This window comes from Oncorhynchus nerka, linkage group LG27 (genome assembly GCF_034236695.1).
Source record: "Oncorhynchus nerka isolate Pitt River linkage group LG27, Oner_Uvic_2.0, whole genome shotgun sequence".
Classification (NCBI taxonomy): domain Eukaryota; kingdom Metazoa; phylum Chordata; class Actinopteri; order Salmoniformes; family Salmonidae; genus Oncorhynchus; species Oncorhynchus nerka.
In genome coordinates, this window is record NC_088422.1 from 52,935,938 (window position 1) to 52,960,617 (window position 24,680).

Here is a 24,680-nt window from a genome sequence, read left to right on the forward strand (position 1 = left end):
ACCCACTGGCTCCAGGTCATCTATAAGTCCTTGCTAGGTAAAGCTCTGCCTTATCTCAGCTCACTGGTCACCATAGCAACACCCACCCGTAACACATGCTCCAGTAGGTATATTTCGCTGGTTATCCCCAAAGCCAACACCTCTTTTGGCCGCATTTCTTTCCAGTTCTCTGCTACCAATGACGGGAACGAATTGCAAAAATCACTGAAGTTGGAGAATTAGATCTCCCTCCCTCACTTTAAGCGTCAGCTGTCAGAGCAGCTTACCGATCGCTGCAGCTGAACACAGCCCATCTATAAATAGCCCATCCAACCAGCTATCTTCCTCCTCATATTTGTTTTTGTTTTTCTGCTTTTTTGCAACCCAGTATTTCTACCTGCACATCCTCATCTGCATATATATCACTCCAGTGTAAATTGCTAAATTGTAATTACCTCGCCACTATTGGCCTATTTATTGCCTTACCTCCTTACTTCATTTGCATACACTGTATACAGATTTTTCTATTGTGTTATTGACTGTACGCTTGTTTGTCCCATGTGTAACCCTGTGTTGTTTTTGTTGCACTGCTTTGCTTTATCTTGGCCAGGTCGCAGTTGTAAATGAGAACTTGTTCTCAACTGGCCTACCTGGTTAAATAAAGATGAAATAAAACATTAAAAAATCACTTGACTAAAGAATGGAAGATTCCATTCAAGGTAAAGGAAGTTTCATTTAAAATGTTACATAGAATGTATCCTGTGAAACCTGTTAGGAAAGAGTCAAGCTGAATTTTGATACTGTGTGATTTCTATATTTATAGTAGAATTTTTGGATCGATATACACAACTTTGTTATAAAGAAAACAGAACATATACAATTTAATTGTTTTGGTATGATTTATTTCAGAAATTCAGATATTGATAAAGGATGTATATTTATTTCAACTGCTAATAATAATGGGTATATTTCATATTCACAAATGTAAATGGTCTGATTCACTTTGTAAATTAATTTAAACAATATGGGACTAGTTTAAATAAAATGAAAAACAAGGCAATCAATCTGTAGTATTATTCATTAATATGATTTGTTTGTTTAGGATTCCTGGCAATGTGACAAATGTTATGTATGTGTTTTTGCATGTGACTATAAAGACAAAAAAGGAGGCAGAGAAGGACGTCACGAGTTAACGTTGCCACAAGTCATAATTATGGCTAAACCCCGCCCAATTCTACAAATTATCTCCTTAAAATCAGATTTTAAACCTCACCAAACAGTACATTTCTGTAGCCAATTATGACTTTGTGGTTGTGTTATCTAGTGGAAACCGGCAGGAGAATCACAAAATGTCTCTGACATCTGCTCTGCTCAGCCATTGGCTGAGTTCAAGGGACAAGGAATAAAGAACTGGTCCTACTAAACACGTAGATATTTCTGTGGTAGGCATCCCTGTTCCTTGAGTGTCACAGGTATTGCAGTTTTCTTCCAACTAAGCAACGCACCAGACAAACTGGGCTTATTGATCAGTTCTCTAATTGCCTAAATTCAACACACATGGTTTTTCAGGTTGGTTATATCAAAACGATCAAGTGCCAGCGACACTCCAGGAGGATCACTGTTACCTAAACCTTTAATAGTAGTTATATTATGCACGTAGGAGTGCATAATTTAGTGCAACTGTCACAGGCGAGCTATGTTATTTTGGTTGGTACGCGCCTAGGGATTTCCACTAGATAACACAGCCACAAAGTCAAAATTGTATATCGTAAAATTTCAAGAAAAAACAAAAATACTTTTTGGTCTTCATTTGAGATCAGCGTTATGGGTTATAAATGGGAGGGATATGACTTCCTGGCAGCTAGTGACGACTGCACTACAAAGTCTGACGCATCAACACGCATGCGCTGTTTTATCCTTCCTATTCGGGTTTACTGGATATGACATTCGGACTCATTTGATCTAAAACTAAACTCATTTAAAAAGATTAGTAAATCTGCATTATTGTTCACTATTATAGTCACTGATCATGCTAGATCTATTGTCTGAAAAGAGCCAAAGCCAGCAGCGGTAAAGCAGTTGCTTGTTGGTGAGCTAGCAATAGTTGTTACGATATGGCAAGGTAATTGTCTAAAGGATTTTTACAGAATGTGGAGAAGGCACTTCGTAATTGCTTGGAAGGCAACGCCTGGATAAGAAGATCCCTACTTCACTTCGATATTTTGTTGACAATTAGATAAACATGGGTATGCCATTATTGTCCCATCCGTGCTTTAAAGCAATTTGTGTCATCGCTTTACTCACTGTGCTTGGCGACTGCAACGAGGGTGAGTGATCGTTACATTATAAGCGAGTAACGGCTACAACATAGCCCGAGCGGCTTTCCTTCTCGGATATTCTAGGTTTCCAGTCGATAGCAGTCACAAAGTCCAAATTGTCTATCGTAAAAAATATTATACAAAATGTTGCTTTTGTGTCATAATTTTAAGAGGGGTAATTGTCGTGGTTTATTACTTTGTTAATGTGGTAACGACCACTATTATGTCGCAAGAGGGATTCTAGAATTTGGCTAACTATATGAGAAGGGTGCAACTGCAGCCCGCTATTAGGGGCGTTCCTGCATCTGTAGGGACCCCTCTTTATACTAATATTGGTAACTTGTTAAGCTATGACACCAGTACATGGACGCTCCACTACAGTAGATGACGCTAATGCACCATAATGTTGGATGCCAACCGCTGATACACCTCAGAAGGGGGGGTGGGGGGGACAAAACGGCAACTACTATATATATGTCTACTACACACTGGTAGTGCCCCTGCCTGACTAGCGAAAGATATTGTGCTAGCTTAGCCAGCTACTCCTAAGGAGGACACTGGTACACAGCAGGTGGGGAGCGAGGGTAACATTGTGTGCTAGTACTGCTAGCTAGCTCACGTGTCGCTAACAAATGGTGTCACCCGTGCCTCCTGTATACCTGCGTAGCTAGCGGTAAGCGGAGGAGACACCGTGTGCTAGTAAGCTAGCACACAGTGTCGCTCCTGCCCCCTGCCTGCTGTACTAGCGAGAGGCAGGGGGCGACCTGAAGACGGTGACCTTCCGTCTCCGCCTTTCGGGCACTGTTTTCCAGTAGTCCTGTGAAGGCGGGAGCGAAAGACTCTATCGGTATCGGTATCGCTCTCACTCGCTAGCAAAGAGGACTCCGTTACACGGTGGTGAATATTTTTTTTTTACTTCCCTTTTGATCCACATTCAAAAGTGTCACACAAGCGTTAAGATGTTGTGCACGAGGCGGGGAGTTTATGAAGGAACCAATGGGATGCGCGAGGGGGTGTTCCTGCAGATTCATAAATGCCCACCAGCAGGAGCACCCCGAATTGCGGGCTGCAGTTGCACACAATTGAACTACATCACTGCACGTGCTTTGAATGTTTTCTCAATCCAGACAGATACACGGCCCACTCTAGTAATGGAAGTAGTTGGCTCAGTCTAGTAATATAAGTGCTAACTACGCTACCATGAGCTTTCTACTTCCTAGACGTCATTATTTGACCAGTGTGTTGGTTACAACATTAGCGTGAGCAACAATAGTTGAATTGGTGTTTCACCTTTAAAAGAAAAGTCCCTAATTAGTTTAATCAAGTTATTTTAAACTACACTGCTGTTTTATATTAGTAACACCTTAATTAACCACCAAGGCCTTATGAGTATTGCCATGTGTCTTTGGTACAATTATAGTAGCCCAAGGCTATCAAAAGTTTTGAAACCTCATAAACCCAATCATATCGCTCATGGGTATTCAACTGGGGGTCTGCATTTTTTATTTGATTTTAATGTTTTTTATGAATATCGCTAGCAATAACAGAAAAAAACTATGAATTGCATACATACAGTAGAAAATAGGATGATCTTATTTCTAATAATGTCAACTTTATTTATCAACTCTTAATATTGAGCAAATTAGACTCATTAGAGCCAATTACTCACTGGAGTATCTGACATAGGCTTTGAAAAAGCACCTGCGAATAGGCTACCAGTGTGGCAAGTGCCGCTGGCTGCTGGTAAGCTTTCTTGACTTGGACATACATTTTTGGCAACACATGGGTAACCTTTGTTTAAACGGCTGCTCTCAGTGAAAATGTGTTTTGAGTTAGTCTATTAGTTAGAAAGATATGTTAGTTTACACTTCCAATTCCAATTATGGGAGAAGTCAAAATAAACTGTCTACCGGTGTTGTAGTAGTAAACTGCATGTAGTTCAACTTGTAATATAACTACACTTTGCAGTAGCTTGGTGTTAGTTGAACTAAATTCAAATCTTGCAATGGTTTTCAGTAGTTAATACATGTTATGTTGTGGTGTAGCTAAATACTGGAACTGCATGCTATTTGTTTTGATAAAATAAGATCTGGGTGAGTGGGCAATTTCCTTTTTATTTTTTGGCTTCAGACCTGCCCATGTTTGTGTTTTAATAGGCTTAATTACACATTCTGTTAACACCTGACACCAGAGTGATCTGTTAATGCAATTTATAGTCTATGTAATTTATTTTAGATTTAGATTTGATAATTTATCAGAAAGTAGTTTGGATGTAGTGAACAACTTTTTCAAAGAAACTAAGTAAACTATATATAGTGTAGCGTATCTTCTTCCAGTGTAAAGTAATTGGTAGCTTGGTTAACTATATATATATTTTTTAGAGCTGCTTCTCCAACTGTCTACCAAATCTATATATATATATTTTTTTTTTTAAATGTTAGTTACTTCTCCTTGCCATTGTCATACACCTGTATAGACAAGACTGGAACATTCATGTTTTTGCTGAAGTGTGATACAGTCCCTGAGTTGCTGGTTTGCCTGGGAGGGGGTCCCTTGACAAGAAAAGGTTGAAGACCCCCTATAAGCTAACAAACTCCCACAAGTGAACATTTTCAACAGGTATCTTGGTCAGGTGTGATATTAGTCCACTTTCAATAATCTGTAGGCTACTGTCAGCACTTAGGCCTATATTACCAAGCTTGCTATGTTGGACTGGACAGGGTTGTGTACACACTTAACCACCTTACCACCTTTTATAAGGACTTACATCTAGCCAGCATATCCAACCCACTTGCTTACAGCTGCACTAGGGTTGAACAAGCCTCCTGTTTAGATTAACACACCGTGGAGATGGCGCGAGATATGGGTCGGAAAACATACCTCTATCCAGGGTTGAGAAATGGAGTTGAAATGTCCCATTAACCCAACTGTTACACAGAGAAGATTGAAAGACTGTAAAAAAAAATGTACTTCCCTCTTTGTTAGGGCTGGGTGATTTTATATTGAATTACTTAGATTCATTAGAATTTGTTTTTTCACGGTATTCCAAATGCCTGTGTCGCAAGAATCAAGGCTGTTATTGTTTTATTTTTTTCACTCATGATGTCTTATCTCCTTCGCTCATTCTGTGCTGTGTGTACCTTCCCATTTACAGGAGATATCTGTATATTAGGATGAGATGCATATGTCTCTGGCCTAACAATGGGAATTGTTGTCCCTAAGGCAGGCGACAAGCTTAGGTCCAAAATAAACCCATATAAATGCATTGTGATTGTTTTGGAAAGATTTTAGGGAGAGTGAAACCTCTCGCTTTGCCTCTTCCTCTCTGTTTACATGCACACACCAAGCCCCTGCCACTCACAACAACAATGATGAGAGGAATTCTTCCTCTCTGACAAGCTGTTTCAACTTGCTTTTTGAGGTTTGGTCTAACAGAATCAGTCATATGGACACTGAAGCACATTGAGACATTATTTTACTGTAAAAAATAAGTTAACCTTTCTAACGATACCTTTTTATGTCACACAACTCATTGTGTGCAGAGCATACTACTAAAACGAGAGTATCAATGAACCTTGATTCTGGAAAATGAATGCTCAGCTTGTTGAGCACAGCATTGCGGTACTAAGTACTGTTAGGAGCATCAGGGTTGGGGAGTAACGGATTACCAAAGAACGGTAACTACGTTACCAGCAAAAAATATTGTAATAAGATTACAAATACTTTTGAAAAACTAGAGGATTACTTTTAAATTCTGTTTTCTCAATGACATTCAAATCAGCATTGAAAAAAGGCGCAAGTTTAAGTTTGTTCCACCTGAGCAAGTCTTACCACAAGTCAGAGACCACTATGATAACGCACCAAATGGGTTTGATGGATTGTGGGAAAATAACAGTTATAGGCTTTTGTAGGCCACAGTCCAAGCTATGTCTTCCAAAGTTGCGACTGCTGTCGGCATCCAAAGATTATCCAACTTCAATAAACTCTGAGGTAAGGATGACTGCAATGGTGTAGTCTACGGCGATACTGATATCACTTAATATTGATATCTACATAGCGCATTGATGTGAATCACTCTGCTGCTCTCTCATTTAGCTATTTACGCCTTATGGATTGTGGTTGTTGTGGATGGCTGTTCACAAATCTAAATGTGTATTTGAACCCAATAATGGGTTGAATTCAAGAAGTTTAAGCTGCCTATCAATCATTGTTTTTGAAAACAGTGGACAGCCAGTGAAAAATGTGCTCTTGCAACAGCTGCATAGTGCAGATCCAAGACTACGGAATAAAGGTGGGGCTTTCATTGCTCAATCCAATTCATACTTCAATCCATGCTGGTTCTATATACACACACACTGCTGGTCAAAAGTTTTAAATCCTTGAATGAGTATGTGTTCTTTATTTTTACTATTTTCTACATTGTAGAATGATAGTGAAGACATAACTATGAAATAACAGTGTGCAAAGGGTGACTCCTTTGAAGAATTTCAAATATAATATATATTTTGATTTGGTTAACACTTTATTTTTTTTGGTTACTACATGATTCCGTATGTGTTTGTCATAGTTTTGATGTCTTCACTATTATTCTACAATGTAGAAAATAGTACAAATAAAGAAACAATTGAATGACTGGTACTGTAAATATATTGTGATTTGCCCGTAAGTTGGAAGAAATGTTGAGGATTTTCAGGCCATATCTCCCAACCCTACTTTTCATCCTCATGCTAAAAAAATAAAAAAAAGTATATTTTCTTAATTGTAGCTTAACTTCTTCCAGTTGTGAAGTAATTGGTAGCTTGTTAAACTATATTTTTACAGTAGCTTCCCCAACACTGTCTACCAAATCTATTCATTTTAATATGTCGATTACTTCTCCTTGCTATTATCATTCACCTGATGATAAAAGACGTGGAATTTTTTATTTTTTTGACTAATGTATGATGGTGGTTGCCGGTTTGCCAGGGAGAGGGGGTCCCTGGGCATGAAAATGTTTAAGACCCCTGCACTAAAACATATTGGGTTGATCTACAAAGTATAGTCAGCCAATCAGGCTCCGTGCGGACTACATCTGTGGAAATGTCAAAATAAAATTGATTTGATTGGCTAACTATCCTTTTGTTGTTCAACGCTATGTTCTAGTGCCATTCCAAAAATGGCTTATGTGGATTCTGCTACTTAGCATGATGACAAAGTGCTTGTTTTTCCAGAAAACTGCCGTCGTTCAATCTTTGGGGGATAATGGGACAATTCGGGTACGTTTTCTGAGCCATGTCTAGTGCCAGCTCCACAGTGTCTTAATCTAAACAGGAGGCCTGTCTGAACCTAGTGCAGCTGTAAGCAAACGGATCGGATCTTCTGTGTAGCCTACATCCGTCTCAATATTATCTGTCTCAATATTACCCTAAATGTGCCAATTTCATTTGTTGCGGACTTAATGCCACTTTTGCTTCAAAGCCAGACACGACTATGCCCATTGAGACGTGTTCCAAATGGCCCTCTATTCCCTATGTAGAGTGCTACTTTTGACCAGGGTCCAGAGGGCTCTGGTCAAAAGTATTGTACTTTAAAGGGAGTGGGATGCCATTTGGGACGCATCCTCAACAGGAAGTGGTGGTGGGTCATGGGAGTGTTCAGCTATTACTTTTAGGAAACACTGACGCAGGAAAAACTATCAATAAAATCAGATAATATCATTGGCTGGACAGATGGCATGGGCACTGGAGTGAGCTGGGACTGGAGGTGTGTAGGGACAGTGTTTGTGATGATATAGAGAGCTAATCGGCCTACCATACAGTTGTTAATTTCCTAGATGCAGGGAATTCATTTATAGCTTGACGACTCACTTTATTCTTCCGCTGCTCTGTCGTTCGCTACATACTTTAGTCATACAGGCTGACTACATTGCGCGCGTCGCTTTGCAAAATAAATTTAGAAATCTATATCATTAAATTTTTGCACCCACACTGCTCGTGCTCGCCAACCAGCGTCTGCATTGCCAAGGGCTAAAATAGAATCAGTTCTACTTCTTACGCAGATCGCTCTGCAAGTCCTGCCTCTCCCATCTCCTCATTGGTTTATAGAAGCAGGTACCCACGTCCCATCTCATTGGTTATAGTCACGTGGGTGACTGAAAGAGGAACGAGGTCAGTGGCGGTAATGCACCTAATTTATGGAAGTTGCCAATCGCAATATAAAGTCAAGAGTCAAGGCCTGGAAGGAAGAGAGATGACGAGAAATGATTCGGTTGGCCGTTTTATGTGTGGATTAATTGTCGGAGTAGAGGACCTTGTGCATTTCAGGTAAAATAACAACTCAATGTTTATATCCCAGGACAAATTAGCTAGCAACAGCAAGCTAGCTAAAATGGACAAATTAGCTAGCATGTGCAAATTAACTAGCTAAATTGCCATAAATGTTTAATGCTTTTCGATCGGTCCCCAAATTAATATAATTGGTTGAGTTTGTTTTGATATTTTAAGCTGCGTGTCATGATCACGTTTGGTGTGGGGGGACAAAATAAATTTATGGACGATGGCGCACACGCGCAGCCGGTTTGGGTTCTGTGTTAGACTGCCATCATTGAAGTTGTATGTGGTGACGAGGGGTGATTTATTTTTTTAAAAAGTAATCAGCGATTGGATTGTCTAACCAATCAGAGTATCAAAGCCAATGACAAATTTTCAAACCATTGCTTTACCCATGTGTTCTGGCCTAACCCATTAGTTTCTGAACCAACCAGATGGCCCCAACGTGTTCACATTTGAAGGGTCGGAGGTACCTAGATCAATACTCATTGTGGAGAAGAAACTAACGTTCATGGGTGTGGCGTAGAGTTTGGCCGTAGCCAGGCAAATTAATTTAATGGTGAAGGTCCCCTTTCTGTGACAAATAAACCAAGCCATGTGGCATGTTGTGGTTATGTAAGTGTGTGTTGAGCAGGGACAAAGCCCTTACTGTATGTTACATCGACCTTGGTTGGTTGTTTTTTTGTGTGTCCAAGATGCAACCATAGTAGACCAGTCTGGGCAACTTGATCGTTTCAAAACCTGTAAGGATTGTTCCAAAATCCAGCACAGATGTACACTCCAACAGGATGTGACAAGGTTGACATTTTTACTCGTCAACACAGACCTCACCATCCCCTCCAACCCACTGAGGTATAAAGAACTGGAGATTGTTTTCAACGTAGTCTACTCTCGAATGCGTATACTGATTCAGGGGCCGGCTCTATCCGGGTTGCATATAAACAACTTCACATGCACTAGCACTCAATGCGCACAGGGAGCAGCGTGAACAGTGATAACATTCCGTTGTCCAAAACATGGCAGACATTGGCTTTTTATTTTATTTAACTAGTCAAGCCAGTTAACTTTCTTTATTTACATTGATGACCAAACCCTCCCCTAACCTGGACGACGCTGGGCCTATGGGACTCCCGATCACTGCTGGTTGTGACACAGCCTGGGGCTGATTATCAAATGTTAATATCTTCGGCTGTGAGTGATGGGGAATAAATCTAGTCATCACCTTTGCACAAAATATACATAAGAAAATGTATATTAAGATAGTTTATCTGACTTCCCTATATGCCATCTATGGAAATTGTTTTTCTAGACTGGGCGTCAGTTAAAGTGCAGTGCCGACGCAAGACTGTAGGAGCAGTCAAAACCGTGATTCTAGACCAGAACCTTGGCCCGTTGCTTCAACACACGAAGCAACGAGGTGACACTCCATGGAAAGTGTGACAGGCGGAGTTTCACTACACAGTTACATCTCCACACACCCATTGGCCTTTACTAGACAAAAGAACCAAAGAGACAGTGATGTTTACATTTACATTTAAGTCATTTAGCAGACGCTCTTATCCAGAGCGACTTACAAATTGGTGCATTCACCTTATGACATCCAGTGGAACAGTAGTGCATCTAAATCTTTTAAGGGGGTGAGAGGGATTACTTTATCCTATCCTAGGTATTCCTTAAAGAGGTGGGGTTTCAGGTGTCTCCGGAAGGTGGTGATTGACTCCGCTGTCCTGGCGTCGTGAGGGAGTTTGTTCCACCATTGGGGGGCCAGAGCAGCGAACAGTTTTGACTGGGCTGAGCGGGAACTGTACTTCCTCAGTGGTAGGGAGGCGAGCAGGCCAGAGGTGGATGAACGCAGTGCCCTTGTTTGGGTGTAGGGCCTGATCAGAGCCTGGAGGTACTGAGGTGCCGTTCTCCTCACAGCTCCGTAGGCAAGCACCATGGTCTTGTAGCGGATGCGAGCTTCAACTGGAAGCCAGTGGAGAGAGCGGAGGAGCGGGGTGACGTGAGAGAACTTGGGAAGGTTGAACACCAGACGGGCTGCGGCGTTCTGGATGAGTTGTAGGGGTTTAATGGCACAGGCAGGGAGCCCAGCCAACAGCGAGTTGCAGTAATCCAGACGGGAGATGACAAGTGCCTGGATTAGGACCTGCGCCGCTTCCTGTGTGAGGCAGGGTCGTACTCTGCGGATGTTGTAGAGCATGAACCTACAGGAACGGGCCACCGCCTTGATGTTAGTTGAGAACGACAGGGTGTTGTCCAGGATCACGCCAAGGTTCTTAGCGCTCTGGGAGGAGGACACAATGGAGTTGTCAACCGTGATGGCGAGATCATGGAACGGGCAGTCCTTCCCGGGAGGAAGAGCAGCTCCGTCTTGCCGAGGTTCAGCTTGAGGTGGTGATCCGTCATCCACACTGATATGTCTGCCAGACATGCAGAGATGCGATTCGCCACCTGGTCATCAGAAGGGGGAAAGGAGAAGATTAATTGTGTGTCGTCTGCATAGCAATGATAGGAGAGACCATGTGAGGTTATGACAGAGCCAAGTGACTTGGTGTATAGCGAGAATAGGAGAGGGCCTAGAACAGAGCCCTGGGGGACACCAGTGGTGAGAGCACGTGGTGTGGAGACGGATTCTCGCCACGTCACCTGGTAGGAGCGACCTGTCAGGTAGGACGCAATCCAAGCGTGGGCCGCGCCGGAGATGCCCAACTCGGAGAGGGTGGAGAGGAGGATCTGATGGTTCACAGTATCGAAGGCAGCCGATAGGTCTAGAAGGATGAGAGCAGAGGAGAGAGAGTTAGCTTTAGCAGTGCGGAGCGCCTCCGTGATACAGAGAAGAGCAGTCTCAGTTGAATGACTAGTCTTGAAACCTGACTGATTTGGATCAAGAAGGTCATTCTGAGAGAGATAGCGGGAGAGCTGGCCAAGGACGGCACGTTCAAGAGTTTTGGAGAGAAAAGAAAGAAGGGATACTGGTCTGTAGTTGTTGACATCGGAGGGATCGAGTGTAGGTTTTTTCAGAAGGGGTGCAACTCTCGCTCTCTTGAAGACGGAAGGGACGTAGCCAGCGGTCAGGGATGAGTTGATGAGCGAGGTGAGGTAAGGGAGAAGGTCTCCGGAAATGGTCTGGAGAAGAGAGGAGGGGATAGGGTCAAGCGGGCAGGTTGTTGGGCGGCCGGCCGTCACAAGACGCGAGATTTCATCTGGAGAGAGAGGGGAGAAAGAGGTCAGAGCACAGGGTAGGGCAGTGTGAGCAGAACCAGCGGTGTCGTTTGACTTAGCAAACGAGGATCGGATGTCGTCGACCTTCTTTTCAAAATGGTTGACGAAGTCATCTGCAGAGAGGGAGGAGGGGGAGGGGGAGGAGGATTCAGGAGGGAGGAGAAGGTTGCAAAGAGCTTCCTAGGGTTAGAGGCAGATGCTTGGAATTTAGAGTGGTAGAAAGTGGCTTTAGCAGCAGAGAGAGAAGAGGAAAATGTAGAGAGGAGGGAGTGAAAGGATGTCAGGTCCGCAGGGGAGGCGAGTTTTCCTCCATTTCCGCTCGGCTGCCCGGAGCCCTGTTCTGTGAGCTCGCAATGAGTCGTCGAGCCACGGAGCGGGAGGGGAGGACCGAGCCGGCCTGGAGGATAGGGGACATAGAGAGTCAAAGGATGCAGAAAGGGAGGAGAGGAGGGTTGAGGAGGCAGAATCAGGAGATAGGTTGGAGAAGGTTTGAGCAGAGGGAAGAGATGATAGGATGGAAGAGGAGAGAGAGTAGCGGGGGAGAGAGAGCGAAGGTTGGGACGGCGCGATACCATCCGAGTAGGGGCAGTGTGGGAAGTGTTGGATGAGAGCGAGAGGGAAAAGGATACAAGGTAGTGGTCGGAGACTTGGAGGGGAGTTGCAATGAGGTTAGTGGAAGAACAGCATCTAGTAAAGATGAGGTCGAGCGTATTTCCTGCCTTGTGAGTAGGGGGAAGGTGAGAGGGTGAGGTCAAAAGAGGAGAGGAGTGGAAAGAAGGAGGCAGAGAGGAATGAGTCAAAGGTAGACGTGGGGAGGTTAAAGTCGCCCAGAACTGTGAGAGGTGAGCCGTCCTCAGGAAAGGAGCTTATCAAGGCATCAAGCTCATTGATGAACTCTCCGAGGGAACCTGGAGGGCGATAAATGATAAGGATGTTAAGCTTGAAAGGGCTGGTAACTGTGACAGCATGGAATTCAAAGGAGGCGATAGACAGATGAGTAAGGGGAGAAAGAGAGAATGACCACTTGGGAGAGATGAGGATCCCGGTGCCACCACCCCGCTGACCAGAAGCTCTCGGGGTGTGCGAGAACACGTGGACAGACGAAGAGAGAGCAGTAGGAGTAGCAGTGTTGTCTGTGGTGATCCATGTTTCCGTCAGTGCCAAGAAGTGGAGGGACTGGAGGGAGGCATAGGCTGAGATGAACTCTGCCTTGTTGGCCGCAGATCGGCAGTTCCAGAGGCTACCGGAGACCTGGAACTCCACGTGGGTCGTGCGCGCTGGGACCACCAGATTAGGGTGGCCGGGGCCACGCGGTGTGGAGCGTTTGTATGGTCTGTGCAGAGAGGAGAGAACAGGGATAGACAGACACATAGTTGACAGGCTACACAAGAGGCTACGCTAATGCAAAGGAGATTGGAATGACAAGTGGACTACACGTCTCGAGTGTTCAGAAAGTTAAGCTTACGTAGCAAGAATCTTATTGACTAAAATGATTAAAATGATACAGTACTGCTGAAGTAGGCTAGCTGGCAGAGGCTGCGTTGTTGACTATGTAGGCTAGCTGGCAGTGTCTGCGTTGTTGACACTACACTAATCAAGTCGTTCCGTTGAGTGTAATAGTTTCTACTGTGCTACTGTGCTGCTATTCGGGGCTAGCTGGCTGGCTAGCAGTGTTGATTACGTTACGTTGCGTTAAAAGAACGACAATAGCTGGCTAGCTAACCTAGGAAATCGCTCAAGACTACACAATTATCTTTGATACAAAGACGGCTATGTAGCTAGCTACGATCAAACAAATCAAGCCGTTGTACTGTAATGAAATGAAATGAAAAATGTGATACTACCTGTGGAGCGAAGCGAAATGCGACCGGATTGTTGAGTGCGGAAGTTCTGTTCGGTAGACGTTGGCTAGCTGTTGGCTAGCTAGCAGTGTCTCCTACGTTAAGGACGACAAATAGCTGGCTAGCTAACCTCGGTAAATTAAGATAATCACTCTAAAACTACACACTCTAAACTACACAATTATCTTGGATACGAAGACAGCAAAGACAACTATGTAGCTAGCTAACACTACACTAATCAAGTCGTTCAGTTGAGTGTAATAGTTGTGCTGCTAATCGGTAGACGGTGGACTAGCTAACGGTGGACGTTAGCTAGCTGGCTAGCTGCAGGGCAGTGTAGACTGCGTTAGGACGACGAAATACGATAATTACGCAATTATCTATGATACAAAGACGGCTATGTAGCTAGCTAAGAAGAAATTGCTAAGATTAGACAAATCAAACCGTTGCTAATCGGTAGACGGTGGACTAGCTAACGGTGGACGTTAGCTAGCTGGCTAGCTGCAGGGCAGTGTAGACTGCGTTAGGACGACGAAATACGATAATTACGCAATTATCTATGATACAAAGACGGCTATGTAGCTAGCTAAGAAGAAATTGCTAAGATTAGACAAATCAAACCGTTGTACTATAATGAAATGTAATACTACCTGCGGACCGAGTGCAGATGCGACCGCTCGCTCCAACCCGGAACCCACGATGTTATTGTTGACCAGGCTCATCATATTCCTGTCTGCTGTTCACACACAACCCACTGTCTTTTATGTTGTCATATAACCTGGAGAGTTTGGAAAACAGCATCTAGGCCTAACATTAACTAATAGGATATGTCAGTTAATAGTCCCTATTTCATGTTTGTAGGCCCTATGCACATGTTTGTTATCCACCAGTGTTTTTGTAAACTGAGCAACATGTCCTAGGGGCTCAGCTGCTTATATGCGTCACTGTTTAATTACAAACATCTTTCCCCGTCAGTGAGTTTAGCCTTTCCTTGAACGGAGTGTTGGGACTCTACTGTACATCATGTAGCCCTATGGGATTGTGTGGCATTTTCCTTCCATTTAGCCTTTCAGGAAACACCAATGACCCCCACAAGCCAGGTGACAGAATAAACGAAAGAATGCCTATTTTCTTGCTAATCTCTACAACAGAAATGATTTGGCCACTGTTTGAAGAGATTGTAATTGTTTGTTGTCCATCTCTCACAAAGTGTATCTCCGTGTAGGATTGCTCTCATCCCGAACTAAGATGACGATCTACCAATATTTTCCCAAAACCAGACATGGTACATCTGCCTACTATATAATCTGTTGTTTTTCGACTCAAAGAATAATTAATCAATTTGCTAGATGTTAAGTTTGAGCAAATATTTATAGTATTATTTGTTCTACGACTCATTCTCTATAGGCCACCCCACAAGGCAGCTCAGGTGAGAAGAAGTAAAAGAGTCAGTTGTCCTTTTTTGTTTGGGAAGGACACTCACACAGGAGGGGCCAGGCTGTGAGCCAGCGCAGTGTTGGCAACCAGGCCCAAACGTATGCTTGACGTCGGGCAGCCGGAGAGACTGTGTGGGGTTAGCATCATCAGCACTTCTATCTCATATCTTCAGAGAGCAGTTTTCCTGACTGTGAGGGGGATGGAAGATGCCTGTATTTTTCCCTGCTCTTTGCCCTGACCTCAAGCCTCCAGTGAAACAGTGGTCTCTCACTCACACAGCCTCAGTAGGTCACGTAGCAGTTGAATGAAAATAAATGATTTGCTATAAACATGACCATATATAGTAGCGTAGACTGAAAAATATTTCTCACATTGGCAATGTAGTGGTATTTCTAAGGTATGACTGCTTTGATACCACACTGCTCTTTGACTACTGTTATGGTCCTCTGAAATGACTAATGTAACTGTCTGTTGATGATCTATTGCAATACTATGCACAATATAACAGTCATAATGGTGTTATTCCTCTTGTAGGGTCAGCATCGCATCAGACCTCGCAGTTCTCCTCATATGAAGTCACCATACCCAAGCGCTTTGGGAAGCAGAGGAGAGACATGGATAGTTCAGATTCTAACCAGGTAAACCACGGCAATACATTACAGAGAGAAAGTATTGTTGCTGCTGTTCAGTCCTTGCTGTCAGCGTTTATCAGTGTGTGTGGTGCTGATAGTGAGTTAGTTTCCTCCTGACTTCCCTCCCTGTGTTGGGATCCCTGTCTCTCCCTCTCCTCTCCAGCTCTCCAACAACTCTGGCAGGAAATGTCAGCGTGGTAATATTTCTAGGTAGCCCACTGCCACTTCCTATTCACTCTGACCTCTGAAAACTCTGCATAAGAAAGAACTCAGTATTTGTACTCTGAAAAGCCATCCTCCACATTTTGTTTGTAGATTGTCTGTGATGTCACATCTTCGAGAATTCTGGGAGTCGCTGGTTTTATGTTCTAGACCCTCAAGACAGTGGATGAACCAGAGTTTTTACTATGGTTGTGTATTCTTAGCTGCTTTTCCTTCCTGGATAGCGTGTTTGAGCATGTTGCCTTCCAAACAGACAGCCCCCCTTCCCCCCCTTTCGTAGAGACTTTGAGGAGTGGGTGAAATGTGAGAATTCCGTATGAAGGAGTGTGAAAGTTTTGAGGGTGTGTTCAGACAAAAGAGCTCTGTCATATCTTTGTGCTGCATTGGACTTTGAATCGCCGAGCCTACTAGGTGAAAAATCTCTGCCCTTGAGCAAGGCACTTAACCCTAGTTCCTCAATCCTAGTTCCTCCTGTAAGTCACTCTTAAAAATGACTCAAATGTAGTGTATGTGCACCCTCACATAAGTGACTGGAGTTTATTAATTTGCATGGCATGGATGGTCTATCCTCTAGCGGTCGGCATGGGTTCGAACCTGGCCTACTGCCTTGTGACACATTCTCTCTCTACCCTCTCTGTCATCTTGTCTATCTCTTCCCACTCCCTAAAATATGGTGAATTTGCTAACTCAAGGCATTGCAGTCATAAACCCTGGGTGGTTGAAGATGAGAGGGTGAATATCTGTTTTTGGCAGTGGTGTGTGGATGGATGGATGGGTGTTGGCCTCAGTTATCCTGGGACTAGAAGGCACTGGGGTGGGGAGGGGGGAGTGCTAGACAGTGCTAGGGGAATGTCAGTCAGCCTCAAAATGGCTGAAGGAATGGAATTGACAGCATCTAGAACACCAGTCCAGAGCACCTCTAGCCTATCCCAAAACTTCTCCCTCCAGCCGTGCTGTGGATTTTTCACAGGAACCATCTTTGAGAAACAGATGCCTACACACTATGGGGGGGTAGGAGGAGTCTGAAAAAGCACCAACACCTGTGGTTAGCCTCCACCTCATGTCACACCTGCTATATGGCACAAACAAACAAGGGCTTTTCTCCTGTTTTCTAGAGTATTTTTTAAAATGTATATATTTTTTTAAATTTAAGAGTTAAGAACATTTTTTTTTTTACAATGACGGTCTTCCAAGTAAATACAAGGCCAGTGAATCAAGTTTACAGCTGTAGACCTGGCCCTGTCTTTATTGGTCCCCTACACCCAACCTAGGGCTGGGCAGTATACTGTATTTTACGATATATTGGTATTTATGCACAGACCGATTTGGGTTTTTACTTCACCTTCTATAACGGTATTTGAATGTTTGGTTTGTTAAATGTGATACGCTGTGTGTAACGTCCATGGTTAGAGTTTACTCCACTACTTGAGTCCTCTCTCTCACACACACACACACACATTTGTTGTTGCTTGACCACGAGACACATTATTTCATTCTGCATGGTCAATGCAACAATGTCGATGACAATATAAATCCATAAGCATTCTATAATTACAATATTGGATTGTGTTTCTTACTCCTGCAAACAACAAGTTTGTATTTTCTTAGCAAGTTAAGCTAAATCATGTTAGCCACTAATGCTAATCGCCAGTTAGCTAACTAGCTAATAAAAGTACTGTGTCAGAGCAAACGTAACTAGCTAATACAGCCTGATGCCAGTACTGGTGGAGGCTTAAATCAGCATGTTGTTTGTGCAACAGTATCTTCTAAATCAAAGAGGAATAGGCGAAGCATGAATATGTTGGCTATGTAAATGAAGATTTAATTTGGCCAAATATTTATAGGGTCCCCTAGGAAACACTGAACATCACTTTGGATCCTACCCTGTCACAATAACTCGTCCATGGTATTTTCATTTGTTGTCATGTCAAACAACACTAATCAAAGTGCCCACCATTATTTATATTTTAACTATAGAATTAAAATAAACATTCTATTTCCATGATTACATAATTACATAAATCGCAATTGCAACATTTGGTTAAAACTAAGGCCTAGTATTTTTACCCATATCGTGGCAGTGTGGAAATGGTTTCAAGTGAGTGCAGAAATGGATGGAAATGCAGGAAATTATTTTAGGTTGAAGTTGAATTGAACAGTATAAAACAATCCGAATGGAGAAAGACCCATTTGAAATCATTTAGAATATGTGTTGCCACTGTAGGGTCACGCACTACTCATAAAGCAAATTTAGAGCTTTTATTAATCAAAAACATAAAATACCATCATATTTGAAAAATACCATACTATATTTTGGCCTTATCTCCCTGCCCTACCCCAACCTCATCATCTACCTCTGTCAACAAGGAAAGATATGTTTTTGTCACTAATTCACTCACTCACTCACTCACTCAGACAAGCACACACGCTTGCCCTGACTGACTGGCATCAGCAGAACTAAACTAACTAATCTGCCTAACTAATCTACAACTGGTCTTCCTCTCTGCAGCCTCCTAATGTCATGATTAAAAGGTCAGAGACTAGTGGCACAATTACACAGTTCAACCATCTGTCATGCCTCTGAGGCTGCTTCCCAAATGACACCCTATTCCCTATATAGTACACTACTTTTTACCGGAGCCCTATGGGTCCTGGTCTAAAGTAGTGCACTATGTAGGGAATGGGGAAGGGGTGCCATTTGGGACGCAGCCTCTGTAAACCCTGATGAAGGTCTATTGACCAAAACACTGTTTAAAAAAAACAAGAACTATTAAATTGTTGGTGGAGCATTCAAGATGACCAGTGTTTACTGTTTTCGGCCTTCAAATGCATCTCGAGGGTTTGCGCCTCGATGAAAGTGATTAATCTGTAACCAAGGGACGATTCTGATTCACTGGAATAACTGTGTCAAAATTAGTCTCTTCACAGGGTTTCACAACACACAGTGCCTCAGGCACTGTCAATGTCCTTTTAGGCTAGACAGCATTTAACCTATTAAGAAATTCTGACTCCAGACCGAGGGCACTGACTGGCTGCCTTCTATTTTCTCAGCTTCAATGACAGCGTCTTGAAGACATCTACAAATAGCTTTGGTCTTGCTTTTATTTGGTTTGCCTTGATTGGTGAGTCATATAGCCCATGTTTATACATCAACAGGCATCCAAGTACTACTTGCTTGCTTTCATTCCTCTGGGTTCTGTTGGTTACACACCGAAGTACTGGGTTCATTCACTAGGAACCAATTGAAAGCAAACTGCCTGAAACAGGGAGGTACTAGCCTGAACGTTTTCGATAAGAAATGCTTGTTTTTGTTGCAGCGTGTTTCTCATTGCAAAATGTTTTGCTACTGTGTGCACTAATGAATGCACCCAATGACTGAGTTACCCTGCCACTCCGCTTTGTTTGTCCATCCAAATACAGCATTGAAATGACTCCAGTTGTCTTTGCTTTTACAGGTGTCGTATATCATCAGTGCCATGGGAAAAGAGCACGTTGTTGTCCTGGAGAAGAATGAGTACGTATTGCCCTCCCATGTTCTCCTTTGTCTTCTCTTGTAGATAGGCTTAGGCGGTATCCAGATTGTCATACCTTCATACCGACCTTGCTCCATAACGGGATATTCGTTAATACCGGCACTGACTACAAGGGGCGCTGTTTTCAAACTCCACTGATCCTCTAATCCAAAGCTTAGAAATGCTAACAAGTAATGTTAGCTAACTACTAACAAGCACTTTGCGTACATTTTATCCATCCTCTGACCCAAGTATTTGCAGGACAGATATCCCAGATCATTAAGTTATACAAGTAAATAAAACATGTTACACACAGTTTGCATCATGTACAAAACAAATGCATTGCTCAAAAAAATAAAGGGAACACTAAAATAACACATCCTAGATCTGAATGAATGAAATATTCTTATTAAATAAATTTTTTCTTTACATAGTTGAATGTGCTGACAACAAAATCACACAAATTATCAATGGAAATAAAATTTGTCCATGGAGGTCTGGATTTGGAGTCACACTCAAAATTAAAGTGGAAAACCACACTACAGGCTGATCCAACTTTGATGTAATGTCCTTAAAACAAGTCCAAATGAGGCTCAGTAGTGTGTGTGGCCTCAACGTGCCTGTATGACCTCCCTACAACGCCTGGGCATGCTCCTGATGAGGTGGCGGATGGTCTCCTGAGGGATCTCCTCCCAGACCTGGACTAAAGCATCCGCCAACTCCTGGACAGTCTGTGGTGCAACGTGGCGTTGGTGGATGGAGCGAGACATGATGTCCCAGATGTGCTCAATTGGATTCAGGTCTGGGTAACGGGCGGGCCAGTCCATAGCATCAATGCCTTCCTCTTGCAGGAACTGCTGACACACTCCAGTCACATGAGGTCTAGCATTGTCTTGCATTAGGAGAAACCCAGGGCCAACCGCACCAGCATATGGTCTCACAAGGGGTCTGAGGATCTCATCTCGGTACCTAATGGCAGTCAGGCTACCTCTGGCGAACACATGGAGGGCTGTGCGGCCCCCCAAAGAAATGCAACCCCACACCATGACTGACCCACCGCCAAACCGGTCATGCTGGAGGATGTTGCAGGCAGCAGAACGTTCTCCATGGCGTCTCCAGACTGTTACGTCTGTCACATGTGCTCAGTGTGAACCTGCTTTCATCTGTGAAGAGCACAGTGCGCCAGTGGCGAATTTGCCAATCTTGGTTTTCTCTGGCAAATGCCAAACGTCCTGCACGGTGTTGGGCTGTAAGCACAACCCCCACCTGTGGACGTCGGGCCCTCATACCACCCTCATGGAGTCTGTTTCTGACCGTTTGAGCAGACACATGCACATTTGTGGCCTGCTGGAGGTCATTTGCAGGGCTCTGGCAGTGCTCCTCCTGCTCCTCCTTGCACAAAGGCGGAGGTAGCGGTCCTGCTGCTGGGTTGTTGCCCTCCTACGGCCTCCTCCACGTCTCCTGATGTACTGGCCTGTCTCCTGGTAGCGCCTCCATGCTCTGGACACTACGCTGACAGACACAGCAAACCTTCTTGCCGCAGTTCGCATTGATGTGCCATCCTGGATGAGCTGCACTACCTGAGCCACTTGTGTGGGTTGTAGACTCCGTTTCATGCTACCACTAGAGTGAAAGCACCGCCAGCATTCAAAAGTGACCAAAACATCAGCCAGGAAGCATAGGACCTGAGAAGTGGTCTGTAGTCACCACCTGCAGAACCACTCCTTTATTGGGGGTGTCTTGCTAATTGCCTATAATTTCCACCTGTTGTCTATTCCATTTGCACAACAGCATGTGAAATGTATTGTCAATCAGTGTTGCTTCCTAAGTGGACAGTTTGATTTCACAGAAGTGTGATTGACTTGGAGTTACATTGTGTTGTTTAAGTGTTCCCTTTATGTTTTTGAGCAGTATATTAGACAGCAAGGCTCTTGATCCAGGATGGGATTCTTTGCTGTTACCAAAATAAGCTTGATTTTGGAAGAAGCTAACCACTTAGCTAGATTGCCATCTGGCTACTAAAATAACAAACCAAATGCACAACTGTAGAGCAGATAGCACATTTTACACAGTTAACCTAATAGGTATAAGATATCTAGCTGGCAAACGTTTAGTTGTGAATTCCATATTCTAACTCTATCACCTGGTGAGTGCTGCACAACAGTGAGTGACTCACAAGGCTCCGATCTCGTCGTTGTGTGCTTGTTAACAAACACCACGTGACTGGGACTACCAATGATTTTTCGTTATGAAGCTTATGTGACAGGTGAAATGAAGAACGCAATCAACTTTATCTCCTAACATATTGCACAAATTGACTGCAGGTATTTACTTAAAGTATCTACAAATATTGCAATTTATTTTAAAAAATACCTTCCCGTGGCTATTTCCAAATATCCCGGTATACAGCACAAGCCTACTTGTCGAAATTGTGGATCTAATTTAAAGTGATTAAATGTAATGGTGTTCCTTAAATATCTTTAACAACAGTCATGCTGATGATTATTGACAGGGTTTTAGTATAGCAGTATCACACACTGAATTCAAATCTACCTCTAGCCCCTAATCCCCTGCATGTAGGATTTGTTGGAAAATGAACCGAATTTGGCGGACGATATTCTGGTCAGAGGCACTCGGCCACTGTTCTGTTGTGTTTCTCTCATAGTTAGTATTAGCAATATTTAAACTCAACCTAGCTTATTTAGAAGTCAAGGTGCAGTAATGACCATATCTATGATTATTTCTGCAGGAGTAACCAGGGGTTAGGGGTTGATTTTGGGATTCAGCAACTGTCCAATAGCACCTCTGTCAAGTGATGTGATAGGTTGTTCCCGACCAGGGATGAGACAGAGTGCAAGGGCCTACGCGTGGGCAACTCGGCCTGCAGCCCATTAGACCTTTTGAAGGGAATGGTTTATGAAGAAATTCAATATACACCGCAGCATTTCTGTTCCATCTATAAAAGTTTCAGAGCAGCCCCCAAATTAATTAGTGTTAGGCTGGTCTGTGGCTAGGTCCATTATGCCATGTTATCCTGCACACTGCGTGGCTAAGAGGCACAGTGCTCTACTACCAGTCTGTTAAAGCTACAGTGATGCTTTCCTCATAGTGATATCGGAATCCAAAGGTACACTTGTAGTTTGTCTTTTGCAGAGCTGCCCCCACGGCAAACTTGAGGGTTTTCTGAAATTGTGCACTTTGACAGAGAAATGCAGAGTTGACAATTTTCCAGTTGTTAACACTACTCGCTTAGGAGACTAAGTTTGTCAGCTCAAATGTTGTCAGCCAAGGACATGGCCAGAAGTTACAGATGCAGTTAAATGATAGAGTTATGTTCTTATAGGCTCTGTTGTTCATAAAAAAATACCCTGCCAAAGAGCGTATGCTAATTGTCTGCTATTGCGAGGTGGGAGGGGTGACAATATTTGACGTGTGTCCTTAAAAACGAGCGCAAAAGTGACAATTTCATGCTACGCGAATGTAGAGCCACAAAAAACAGGTCTTAACAGTAACGCAGTTGATAATGACATGGATTTTGAGCGAGGAAGTGCAGCCTATCCAACCATGATGCACAGTTCCCATGGAAGGAGAGCTGTGCCTTTTGGGCCAGTGAATTCCATATTGATAAACATTACGCTGCTCTTGATAGTATCACAGATCTTTAATAAGCTTACGTATTGGCCTCACAGCCTTCATCAGAGCTGGATAAAGGCCGAAACGTAAGCTTATTAAAGATCAGAGATACTATCAAGAGCAGTGTGCAGTTTACTTTTTCCTTCATCTTGTTCAACCATGACCTGTAAAAAAAAAAAAAAAAGATTGCTCAGATGTGCGAGTGCCTTTTTGAATATTGATAAACGATTGCTTTCCCCCCATTTTTGTTTATATTGATTTAAAAACCAATCACAGCCTACCCTCCCCTTAATCAAGGCTGGTTTAGCAGCATCACATAGGTACGTCTTTTTATCCTGGTCATCAGCCAAAAGTAGCCTATGAATAAAGGGTTTTTAAAGGGTCTACTGAGCGTGCGTTGAAATATTTTAGTTTTTTTCCCCCGAATGTGTTTTCATTATTCTCATGCATTACTGTACCTGCATTTTGCTTGTACCTGTGTTTTGTTTGTTTTGCTTGTTCTTCTCTTGTTTTCAAAGAGTGCCCTTCGTCCCATTACCAAAGACTCGTTCCTGGCTGCTCCAAAGTACTCTATCCTAATACATTGCCATATCAACGGCAGATATACAGTACCAGTCAAAAGTTGGGACACACTTACTCATTCAGGGATTTTTCTTTATTTCTACTTTGTAGAATCATAGTGAAGACATCCAAACTATGAAATGACACATATGGAATCATGTAGTAACCACAAAAGTGTTAAAACAAATCAAAATATATTTGAGATTCTTCAGTAGCCACCCGTTGTCTTGCCAAGAGTGCTCAAAGCTGTCATTTTCTCAACCAGCTTCACCTGGAATGCTTTTCCAACAGTCTTGAAGGAGTTCCCATATATGCTGAGCACTTGTTGGCTGCTTTTATTTTACTCTGCAGTTGAACTCATTCCAACCCATCTCAATTGGGTTGAGGTCTGATGATTGTAGAGGCCAGGTCATCTGATGCAACACTCCACTCTCCTTGGTCAAATAGCCCTTACACAGTCTAGAGGTGTGTTTTGGGTCATTGTCCTGTTGAAAAACAAATTATAGTCCCACTAAACGCAAACCAGATGGGATGGCATATCGCTACAGAATGCTGTGGTAGCCATGCTCGTTAAGTGTGCCTTGAATTCTAAATAAATCACTGACGGTGTCACCAGCAAGCACTATCACACCACCACCTCCATGCTTCACGGTGGGAACCACACATGAACTCATGTATGATGTCGATGTGGTAGTCTTACCTTACTATTACTATTGCAACAACACATCATCAGTGGGGTAAAACTAACCTGTCTCACTACTGGCAGGACCGTCTCACGACTTTTGTGTTCCCCCAAGAAGTGCTCCAAGGGAAGGGGTTCCCCTTTACGGTCATTGGATCCCTCTTCCCACTTATTCCCCTCCAGCCCAGAGAGGACTTCATGAATATGCCGCTATCGTCCAAATATGTTTGTTTTTTAAATACTCAAAGCTTATTTAAAACTACAACAATGCCTCATTGTTTTCTGTGCTCTATTATTAGTCTGCTTATACTGTGGTATTCTAGTAGGAGAGTG

The 24,680-nt window shown here is 43.2% G+C and overlaps 1 protein-coding gene across 3 annotated transcripts in view; it reads left to right on the forward strand.

The window, feature by feature from the left end:
* Positions 1 to 1,877: 1,877 nt before the first annotated feature.
* adam9a (ADAM metallopeptidase domain 9a) overlaps positions 1,878 to 24,680 on the forward strand; it is a 117,463-nt gene continuing 94,660 nt past the window's right edge. Inside the window, exons 1-3 of one of the 3 annotated variants that reach the window (XM_029638619.2) lie at positions 1,878 to 2,306; positions 15,640 to 15,743; positions 19,415 to 19,473. In XM_029638619.2, coding sequence (XP_029494479.1) covers positions 2,222 to 2,306; positions 15,640 to 15,743; positions 19,415 to 19,473 — 248 coding nt within the window. In that variant the 5' untranslated portion in view covers positions 1,878 to 2,221. The remainder of the gene's footprint in view (positions 2,307 to 15,639; positions 15,744 to 19,414; positions 19,474 to 24,680) is intronic. The other 2 variants (XM_029638618.2, XM_029638620.2) reach the window with 2 other exon arrangements.